This window comes from Pyricularia pennisetigena, chromosome 5 (genome assembly GCF_004337985.1).
Source record: "Pyricularia pennisetigena strain Br36 chromosome 5, whole genome shotgun sequence".
Lineage (NCBI taxonomy): Eukaryota > Fungi > Ascomycota > Sordariomycetes > Magnaporthales > Pyriculariaceae > Pyricularia > Pyricularia pennisetigena.
This window is the reverse complement of record NC_043743.1, coordinates 1,251,304-1,261,524: the sequence shown is the minus strand read 5'-3', so window position 1 is coordinate 1,261,524 and position 10,221 is coordinate 1,251,304. Positions and strand designations below refer to the sequence as shown.

Genomic DNA, 10,221 nt, shown 5'->3' with positions numbered 1-10,221 from the left:
GGGTCTCCAAGTTCCAGGGCTGGTCGTAAGCCAAGCCACGTTAGCTCAAGCTGTCTGTCGTCAGCACCGCCCCCTGGTCTGAGGACTCCATTTTCCCATGAAAAAGATGACGGTCGGGTTTTGGGGATTCTAGCATTCAAAACAAACACACAGACGGGTATGAAATAGTACGAGATTTTCTGGTCTCTGCTCAAAATCCCCTTTGCTTGCGCTTCCTTCTGCCTGTCCAAGATTATCCCAAATTGCATTTGTTCATTCAGTCGCGGGGTCCTTGTTGAGCCTGTGTTTCCGGCGACGCCTCGGCAGCGTCAGGCCGCCCCGACAAATCAGCTTCCGTAATACAAGACCGGGCGCGGCTTGCGACAGACAGGTAAAAAAAAAAAAAAAAAAAGTCCTACACAGTCGACCACGTCTCAACTCGTATTTTGTTTGTCGCATCTATTGCGATCTCTCTTGTTTTGATCTTCCAAGAGCCCCTGTATTGGATGATGCTACCGTCAGTTGAACGCTTTTCACCATGGGTACCATCGCGACAATTGCCGCCGTTGTTCTCGGCATTTCGTTCATGACATTTGTGGCCTTCTTTGGGAGATTACCAATGTTTAGGTGAGTTGGACTCTGCACCCCGTTCGCTGGAAGCACATGCCGTATAAATATATGCCCAGTATGAACAATCATCAACTGACCATGCAACCGTAGGCATACACCAGTATCATGGTTACATCGCCTATTATGGGTTTACATCCCGAGGGGCGTGCTGGCACTAGATCAGAAGCTCACGTCCGGCAAATTTGGATCCTCACTCGTCAGGTTCGGGAGGTTTATGATGAACGATAGACATCCGACTGTAATGGTGCGTAGCCACTAAAACCCAGGGCGTCGTCTGATTATGCAGATATCGTCACGTGCGGCCGACCTCATAGTATACCGAGTTGGCTGACCTTTTCTATCCAGATATTCTTCTTCCTGATCATGGCGGTTTCAGAGTCGGCAGCCGTGCCGAAAGCCTGGTCGCAACTCACGACGCTGCAGCAAATAACGCTCGCTATCAGCATCTTTCTTCCTTACTACACCCTCTATAAGGCGGCTTACACTGACCCGGGTTACATCACGGGTGACAACCACCGCGCGCACATGGCAGCCTACCCATACGACTTTACCATCTTTCACCCCGGCTCCTCCTGCCGCACCTGCGGCCTGCTCAAGCCCCCGCGGAGTAAGCACTGCAGCATCTGCAAACACTGCATTGGCCGCATGGACCACCACTGCATCTTCATCAACAGCTGCGTCGGTGCCGGCAACGCCCACTGGTTCCTCCTGCTGCTCCTCAGCACCGCCGTCCTCTCCCTCTACGGCGGCGTGCTCTGCCTGTCGCTCATCGTGCGCAGCATCCGCCGCCGCGCACCCGGCTTCGAGGTCCTCTGGTGGCGCGGCAACTTTGGCGATGGCATGGACCTCAACAGCTATTTTGTCCTGTGGAGCTGGGGCATCGCGGACCAGGTCCAGCTCGGTGCCGTCGGCCTGTTGGCCATCCTCTGCAGTCCCTTGGTCTGGGGCCTCTTTGGCTATAACATGTGGAACGTTTGGGGCGGCGTCACCACCAACGAGTCGCTCAAGTGGTCAGACCTGAGTGAGGACATGGCTGACGGCATCGCCTTCAAGCGCCGCATCGCCCCCGGCCGCCTCAAGGACCTGCGCTTCGAGCCGGCCTACACCTCGTGGCCAGTAGAGGCCGAGCAGATCATCATTCGCACCAACGACGGCCAGCCTCCACCGGTAGAGGGCGCGGGGCTCGAGGGCGACGGCGACTGGGAGCGCGTCTGGAAGCTCAAGAACGTTGAGAACCTCTACGACCTTGGGTTCTGGGACAATCTCGCCGACATCTTTTCACCCACAAAGACCAGCAACGACCTCTACATGGAGATACCTCATGCCGAGGATCCGGGGCCAAGAAGGGGGCGGAGGCGCGTTAGAGACTGAGCTTCTTCTTTCTTTCTTTCTTTCTTTCCTCTTCTTTTGGTTTTGGTCAATGTTTTCCGGTGCTCAGAAACTGAAACCGATTATGAGACTAGACTAGACATCGTTGAATAGCAAACCTTATATGGGATACCAGTAGGCGGTTAAGTACCCATTGAAGCTGGCATGATATGTTTCACGTTCGTTTGCACAAAGTTATTCCTGCGTTGAGCTGCAAGCAAGCCTCTACCGCCATTCCGTTCATCCTGGCCTTTGATTATCATACAAAGAAATCTCTAGACTATTCTACAGCAACTGGGTATATGATACAATGATTGTCACAAGGTTATACAACAACATGGAGAAGGCGGGCTAGTCACTAAAAAGAAGACCTAGACCGACCCCCCTTTTTTGGTTTTACCTTGGAAGCGGACGCGCTACCGAGGAAAACCGCATCGAACGAGTCTACTGGAGTCGCGCCTCGAGAGTTGCTTCCCTTTCTTGGTTTTGACTTTCCAGACTTTGACAAACTTTTCGTGGGTGCAGGCTGCTTCTCCTCATCGCCCCAGGTGAATGCGTCGTTTGAGCCCTTGAGGCTGACAGCGCGCGCTCTTTGCTTTCTCTTCCTGCCTCTGCCCTTGGCGACGTCCCCGTTCGGACTCGCAAAGTCACCAAAGGCAGCCTCAAACGGATCAATGGTGGGTTCGGGTTCCGCAGGCTGCTCCAGGCTCTGGCCAGACGCCGGCAGCGTCGTCGGGGCCCACATGATTTCGTCAAAGGAGACGATCTTTGAAGGCGATGCGGGCTTCGTCTCACTCGCCGCTTTGATGGAAGGCTCTCTGGTCCTGGACTGTACGCCAGAGATGAGACCGGCCATATTACAGAGGGCAAGCCTAACACCCGACAGCCCGAAGGCGGCGCCGTCCTTGCGCCCCTCTTGGCTGCTGTGCGCGGCCGTGACGAAGATGTCCCTTTCCCAGCCGTTGCCCTCGGTCCAACTTTGTTGGGGAACCTCCCGCTCCGTCCTCCTCAGCTCCCCCCAGACCTGGGCGCAGGCCTTGACGATTGGGTGATCGTTGCTCAGGTCCGCGCCGCCCTGCACCGCCGGGTCAAAGGCCAGTATCGCCTTGTTCCCCTTTGTAAGGACGACGGCAGTCCGGACTTGTGCGTCGCGCAAAAGCTGCAGCGTGACCCGGTCCCCTTCTTTGAAGCCTGCCGCCGCGTCGATGAGCAGCACCGCTCCCTTGAGCATCTTGCGCTTCTGGATGTACTTGACAATTTCGTTGCCCCACTCCTCGCGCGAGTTGTGTCCGTAGCCCGGCATGTCCATAATGTACAGCGAGTGGTTATGCGTCTCGCGATTCCTAGCCTTCTCTTTAGCATCCTCGCGGACCTCGCTCCTCGACCTGCCTCCGACGACCTCCCTAGCCACCTCGGCACCCTCTCCACCCTCGCTGTCCTCCGGCCTCGTCGGTATTAAAAGTTCGCAACCCGACACCTGCGTCGAGGGGGCCGGGCCGAAGCCGTAGCAGTTGAGGGTCTGCGTGCAGCCGGCCTTGCGGCTCGTGACGGCAAGGCCCGAGACGCCTCCATCGCCGAGTCCCTTCTTGGCCAGGGTCTTGTTCACGTTGCCCGTCTTGGCAGAGGGCATGCCGGCGATGGCGTTGATCATGGTCGACTTGCCGACGTTGGAGCGGCCTAGCAGGCAAACCTCGGGCACGAGCGTGTTGCGCGGCAGCTCGAGGAACCGCCGCGCCGAGTACAGAAACTCAGGCCTGCTGCCCTTGCCCCTGTAGAGGACCATCTTGTCGGCGGCGCGGATCTGCGATGAGAGCCATTGCGACGGGACGGCCAGCGGCGCGTCTGGGATGTTGGAGGGGCCCGGCTGAAACGATACGTAGGGGACGGGTGCTTTGGTGTTGGACGCCGATGACACTGGTGGTTTTTGTAGCGATTTTCTTATTTGTTCTCGTGAGGACTGGTGCGCTGTCGTGGATTGTGTGAAAAAGCAGACGCCTCCCGGCCGGGTCGGAATAATGAAAGCGGCATGACTGAGTCCGGGCCTAGGCAGTCGTGAAGGCATGTTTTCGTGCTGGCGGAGAGCCGAGTTTGATCTATGAGCGGTACAGATCTTCAGACCCGCCACTTACATGCCGCCTATTTTTGCTTTGAAGAGTCTAGCGATTTTTCTGCAATCGCGAGACGCGATGAGGATGATGCTAGGATACAATCTATTGGACGATTGCGCTTGCAGCCCCACAATAAAATCCCGATAAGCATTGCTCTTGAGCCTTGCAGGAGCTACCATCCTAAACCTCAACGTTCCTCTCCTACCTGTTGCCGATACCGACAAATCCAATCTCAAACCCCTCCAACCGGCGTCGACAAGACAAACAGCTCAGAAAACATGGCGTCCCCAACAACGCAATCCGCGAGCCCCACAGCAATCCGCTCCCTCTACCGCTCCCTCCTCCGCGCCCTGCCCGCCCGCCAGCACATACTATCCAACGACCCGACGCCTCTCCACCGGACGCTGAGGGCGCAGTTCCGGCAACCGTCTTCGGGCGCCGACAAACAGCAACAACAGCCGACGCCGCGCGCCATCGAGCAGGCCCGTCAGTACGCCGCCTACTTTGCCGCCCAGCGCACCTACACGGCCCTGCTGGAGCGCTACAATCCGGGCATGGGCATGGACGAGGAGGAGCGCGTGCGACTGACCGCCCGAAGGGTCGGCATGGACTTGCCGGTTGAGTTTGACGGGAGCGAGAAATGAAAGTGTGGGAGGAGAGCGATTTATGTGAAAAAACAAAAAAAAAAAGTATTCAGGCTATGGAGCAAGGAAGGGGGATTTGAGACCGGTTCCCAGGAAATATCGTTTGGAACTTTTTATGCGCGAGACGCTCTGCTCAACCGTTCTAATTTGCATGGCTACAGCACGAGGTCGCATGTTCTCTCGTCGGTAGCGAGGCCAGCTCGCGCATGGACGTCGTATGAAGGAATTCGCTTGGGATAGGGAAACAGACCCGGTCAACAGCAAGGGAGGCATAATACGCAAAGATCATCGGTGATGGGAGGTTGGGCACTTCTTCGGCTGGCTGTGCTACTGGGACGAGACCTTGATGCCGTGACATACAAGCTCCAGGGTTAATATGCTTACCATGTGTCTTGTTTTCAGGGGGCCACCTAGCACATTGCGACGCCAACAGAGACGATGTAAAAAGAATTATGTACAAATATATTCGTTCAGATCATTGCTTATTCTATCATTGAAATATGGCTTGATGCGAGAAGAACCAAGAAAATAATGCTGCCATTTTGCTCGGGGTATCATTCAGCCAGGAACCACATGTGTGCTCTGCAGCGACCGCACGCAGGACTCGTCACCCAAAAACAAATCTCTTTCAACCCCTACCAACACCTCCGTCCTCGAGGCTCTCATCCCACCCTCCGGTCTCGAGCAGCCACTCTCCCACCCGCTCCTTGACGCCGTTGATGCAGTCCCCGAGCGCACTGTTCCACTGGTCCTGCACGACGCGAACCTTCTCCTTGAGGTCCTCGGTCAGCGCCCTGCTCTCCGCCTCCCTCATCTCGCGCACGCTGGCGTCCTCCTCGCCGTCGGGCACGGCACCGGCAGCCTCATCTCCACCCGCAGACCCCCCGGACAGCGAGAGCGCGGCGACGGTCCGCTCGGCAGCGACGGCCTTGGCGCGCGCGACGGCGACGCTCTCCTTGACCTCGTGCAGCAGGCACAGCAGGTTCGTCTGCGACTCGATGAACTGGTAGGTGCTCTTCTCGGCGTGCAGCAGCACGCTGAATAGGTGCTGCAGCGGGTGCTGCTCGTAGCTTGGGTTCTCGAGCACCTCCTTGACGGGCACCTGGATGCGGAAGCCGCGGAGGTCCAGCGGCACGCCGTCCAGGAGCTGCTTGAGCGGCGGTGCGATGTCCCAGAACGCAGAGAGCTGCACCTCGACGCCGCGCGAGACGTTCTCCTCGACCACGTCGCGGAACTCGCGCGCGCGCTGCAGCGACTCGGCGGCAAACGCCGCCGCGCGCTTGGCCGAGTCCTCGGCGAAGAAGGCCCTGGCCGACGCCAGCTTCTCGGCGTTGCCCAGGAGCTTGTACGGCGTCAGCACCACGTCGCGGTACCGGTCGTTGCGGTCCGTCAGGATGTCGTATATCGCACGGTGCAGCACCTCGCGCGCCTCGAATATCCACTTGAGCAGCGTCAGCTTCTCCAGCAGCTCGGGGCGCTCGTCGCCTTCCTCCTGCGGGTTGTTGGGGCTGGGCTCGCGCGCCTCGCTGAAGATCTGCGACCGCAGCTCGTCAAAGAGCGCCGTGGCCTTGGCTATCCTGCCCGTCAGGAGGTCGTTCAGCGGCGCCACGACCACCTGCTGGAAGCGCTCAAAGTCCGCCTTTTCCATGTCCTTTGCGGCGCCGCGCTCCGCGACGGCAGAGTCCTCCTCGATGGCGGCGGCTTCGGCGTAGGTCATGTTGCCGCACGCGATTTCCTGCTGCAGGTTCGACCGCAGCGACGAGATGCGCTTCTTGGACGCGGCCGCTGCCTCTTCGCGCTTCTTTTTGCTCTCGGCGACGAACCGGGCCTTTGTGGTCTCGATCTCTGCAAAGTCCGAAATCGCCCGCACCGCCACCCTGGTGTCGGTCAGTTCTGGATGGTTGTTGTTGACGGCGGGGTGGTGTCGCGGGTATGGTGGAGGCAGCGTCACCAGTCGGGACACGTCGAGGTGCGACGGATCAGGTGTGCTGGGCGTGGAGTAAGATGACGAGACCACCACGTTGCGCTGTTTTGGCTGCGGAGTCCGGGCTGCCTCGCTAGACGAGGATCCTTCGTGCCATCCTGACTTTTCCGGAGGATAATCATTATCAGACTCTCGCTTGCCGGCGCCATCAGCGTACGTATTTGCAAGGTCGTCGCTCCACTGGAGAGCCTCCCTTCCTTCCTTGGGAACGCCCATGTATTTGGACTCGCGTTTACTCCGTTCCATCCGCATGGATGGTGTACCATTCGAGTCGGTCTCCCACCATCTACTCGCTGGCCGGCCGCGCGAGTCTTGCTCGTCCAACGCATCGCTCACGCTCATGCTGAGGATAGGAGACAGGGACGGCATGTAGTTGGTCGATGACTGTTGCCAGTTTTGGTTGGATGGGCCCGGCATCCCAGGGGAAGGCGGCAAGCCCGCCGACGATGGCGCCGAGCTGGACTTGCCATGGCGATCAGTCTGCAGCTGCGGCTCCTCCCGGTGCATGGATCCAACAGACCCCCGGTGCGACCGACTGGGTTCCGAAGTCTGCGGCGTGAACTCAGCTGCGCTGGCTTGTGAGGTCACCGATGCTCTCCTCGTGGACATGGGCCTGAACAAGTCTCTCGTCAAGTCCAAAATCTCAGACCCCATGGCTCCGATGGATGAGGCGTATCTCTCGCGTCTCAAACGGGACTCGCTGACGATGAAGTCTGCAAACAAACGCACTCGCTCAGCATCGTCTGCAACAGCAGCCTCCTTGTGCGCAAAGGCCTTGAAGCGCTCGATGGTGCCGCGACAGAATTGATCAGGGGTCTGCTTGACGACCGAGTCCTTGGTGACTTGGCGTGGTGACATCTGGCCAGACCTTACGGTCTCTAGCGTCAACCTCGTCTGCGAGTTTGAGGCGGACCTCACTTGCGAGCTAGACGCCGATCTAGTTTGCGGCGGAGGCGTGGGCAGGGCTTTCGGTGCCATCGGACCGTGATTCTCGTTGAGCTGATATGGTTTCTGGGGGCGTGGGGAAAACGGGGGTGTTTCGAGATAGTGACTAGGTGCGGCGGGCGCAGAGGCCAATGCTCGGGGCGTTGTGTTGGAGCTTTCGTCGGCGGAAAGCGGCGCTTCTATAGTCGTCCTCTCGCTGCGAGGAGTGCCTCGGGTAATAGTGAGGCGTCTCGAAAGCCGGTTGGGATTCGGTATTACTATGTCACTCATTTCGGTGTTTTCTGCATTCTCAAGCGAGGCATCTATCGAGTCGTGTATGCCTCTGGCTCGGCTCTCACTCCTTCTCTCACGTAGCGTCTTCTCTCCCCTGACAGCACCAGTCCTTATAAGGTGTGCGGAGCCTGGAGCCGGGGACGAGCCTTGGGATTCTTGGTGTGGTGGAGTCGAGGTTGGCGCGCTTGAACTACTGATCAAAGGCGGTCTTGTTGGCGGGGTGTGGCTACGGTTATGGTCATTGTCTTCCATCTCGTGCCAGTTTGCAGGAGTCGGAGGCACCGGCCCCAGAGCGGTCACTCCACTGGGAGGAGGTCTCCTTGTTGGCGGTGACATGATTGGATCACTTCCGTTGCTCGGCCGAGAGAGACTTTGGGAACGGCCGCCTGGGGGAGGCGGTCCAGGGGGCGGCGGTGGCACTGGCATGTTCGAACCCCACCTCACCTGAGAAGCAGATCTGGATCTAGCCGAGGTCGGTGTACCGATAGAGCCTGTGGACTGAGTCCTCCTCGCTGCGGGCGGGAGTTGTTGGACCTGTCCAGGCTCGGCCTCTGGTGCTTGTGGTATTTGTAGCGACAAGGGAGCTGGAATCTGGGGACGAGAGTTGGAAAGTGAAGCGCTGAGTGAATTTGATGGGTACATGCCAAGCCCCGGGGAATAGGTATCTGGGGGCGTTGTCGCATCCGGCGAATCCCTATCCCTACGGAGAAGGGATGGGATGCCGAACCTCCTCTCTCTGGAGGCAACTCTTCCGGCGTTCGGTGGTGGCGGTGGGAATGCCTGAGAGTTGGTAGGATATTGCTGGTCTGGAGATTGTCGCAAGTGGCTCGGCTGTGGTGGTGCAGACCGAAGTGCCGATGTGTTTGCAACGACAGGCGAGCTTTCGTACACCTGGCCGGGTGGCTGCTGGCTCCTGGGCGGGGAGTACGGCGGAGGAGGCAGGGATGATCCTAAAGTACAGTCAGGGACGGACAGGCCGGCAAGGTCAGGTTGAAAAACCCAACAACGACAAACAATGAGACGTGGTGATCTCACCTGTAGACTCTCCAGAAGAGGAAAACCTCTGGCTGCTACGTTCCGATCCGGGTGCTGGAGAAGCAATCCATTCCTGCGGATTATACGGCTGGATGGCGCTGACTGGTGTGGGCATGGTACTGAAGCCATTGTGCGAGGTCATCGACATTGCCGAGTGCGGCGTGTTTGACGGGTTGCCATAGCCAGCGAGTGACGTGAGTAAAGGGTTCAAGCCAGCGCGCAGCCGCGATGTCGGATCACGAGCGGCGCTCATCGTTATACGCTGTTGGAGATCACTGCCGCGTCGGGAGCGTCAAGCGTGTTGAAGTATAAGGTGGATGAATACCACACGGCGATTGAATCTGCGTCTTGATCGGAGACCTCCTTCTACTGGACCCGAAAAAGCCCTGGATTTGATTCCCTTGTCCGCTTTCGTGCAACAGTAATATGGCAGTGGTGGCCGTTCGGGATCCAGAGCGCGGCGACACAAAGCGGCAGTATGTAGTGTACCACGCAGGATGAAAAGAAGAAAAAAAGACAATAAGCGTTCTGGATGTCCCTCACAAATCTTCCGCAAATCGCCACCTCCAAAGAGGAACGTCCTCAGTCGACGGCCACAGCAGTTGGAGCCGGGTTCAGCTCGTCGCCATCCGTCGGAGACTCAGTCCGACTACAACAATCCAACGTCCCCTTTTTGACCTCGATACATGGTCTGATTTTTTTTGATTTTTTTTTGTGGCTTTCAATGGATGGGCTGTTTAAGTCTTTGGACCTGCGCTCCGTGTTGAGTGGGCGATGGCTGAGCTTGGTGTCGATCTCCAGTCAAATGGCGGAGTGGACCGAAACACCACTGAGCCAGCAAATTAAAGTTGGGGAAATGTTCTGGATGCGGCTGCTGCAGCTCTTGCCTGCTGAGTGACTCCAAAACCCCAACGTTGATTTCACGTCCAAGAACCCAAGGAGAGCTTCTATGTGTGCGGGTGGGTGGGTGGGTAGGTAATGTGCGGCAAGCCGGTAGGAGCACTTACTCTCGAATGTATGTACAGTATGTGCGCCGAGCGCGTGGGAGGGTGCAGCAAGATAAAATAAAGGGAATACAGGTTTACGAATTGGGTGTAGCGGATGGCCAAGGCCGCTCGGGTCACCGCGCCAAGCCTGAGTGATTGTTGCTGCACCTTGGCTCCCGATCTGAAAGGGCCCAGAAGACATGAAAGAGAGAGAATCTTGTCGGTCTGCCGGGATTAATTACTGCAGGCCATATCTCGGCGAGCGGCCA

The 10,221-nt window shown here is 57.8% G+C and overlaps 4 protein-coding genes across 4 annotated transcripts; 2 read left to right on the top strand and 2 right to left on the bottom strand.

Moving 5' to 3' along the window:
* Positions 1-517: 517 nt before the first annotated feature.
* Positions 518-1,980, top strand: PpBr36_08328 (uncharacterized protein; the record flags this gene model as incomplete). Its single annotated transcript, XM_029895459.1, has 3 exons — positions 518-606; positions 700-853; positions 955-1,980. The coding sequence occupies 3 exons, from the start codon at positions 518-520 to the stop codon at positions 1,978-1,980; spliced, it is 1,269 nt and encodes a 422-aa protein (XP_029746912.1).
* A 355-nt stretch (positions 1,981-2,335) lies between these two features.
* Positions 2,336-4,039, bottom strand: PpBr36_08327 (uncharacterized protein; the record flags this gene model as incomplete). The annotated part of the gene is made up of 1 exon (XM_029895458.1): positions 2,336-4,039. One exon carries the CDS (start codon positions 4,037-4,039, stop codon positions 2,336-2,338), a length of 1,704 nt encoding a protein of 567 aa, XP_029746913.1.
* A 324-nt stretch (positions 4,040-4,363) lies between these two features.
* Positions 4,364-4,729, top strand: PpBr36_08326 (uncharacterized protein; the record flags this gene model as incomplete). Its single annotated transcript, XM_029895457.1, has 1 exon — positions 4,364-4,729. The coding sequence occupies one exon, from the start codon at positions 4,364-4,366 to the stop codon at positions 4,727-4,729; it is 366 nt and encodes a 121-aa protein (XP_029746914.1).
* A 628-nt stretch (positions 4,730-5,357) lies between these two features.
* PpBr36_08325 (uncharacterized protein) lies at positions 5,358-9,219 on the bottom strand (the record flags this gene model as incomplete). Its single annotated transcript, XM_029895456.1, has 2 exons — positions 5,358-8,881; positions 8,967-9,219. The coding sequence occupies 2 exons, from the start codon at positions 9,217-9,219 to the stop codon at positions 5,358-5,360; spliced, it is 3,777 nt and encodes a 1,258-aa protein (XP_029746915.1).
* Positions 9,220-10,221: the final 1,002 nt, after the last annotated feature.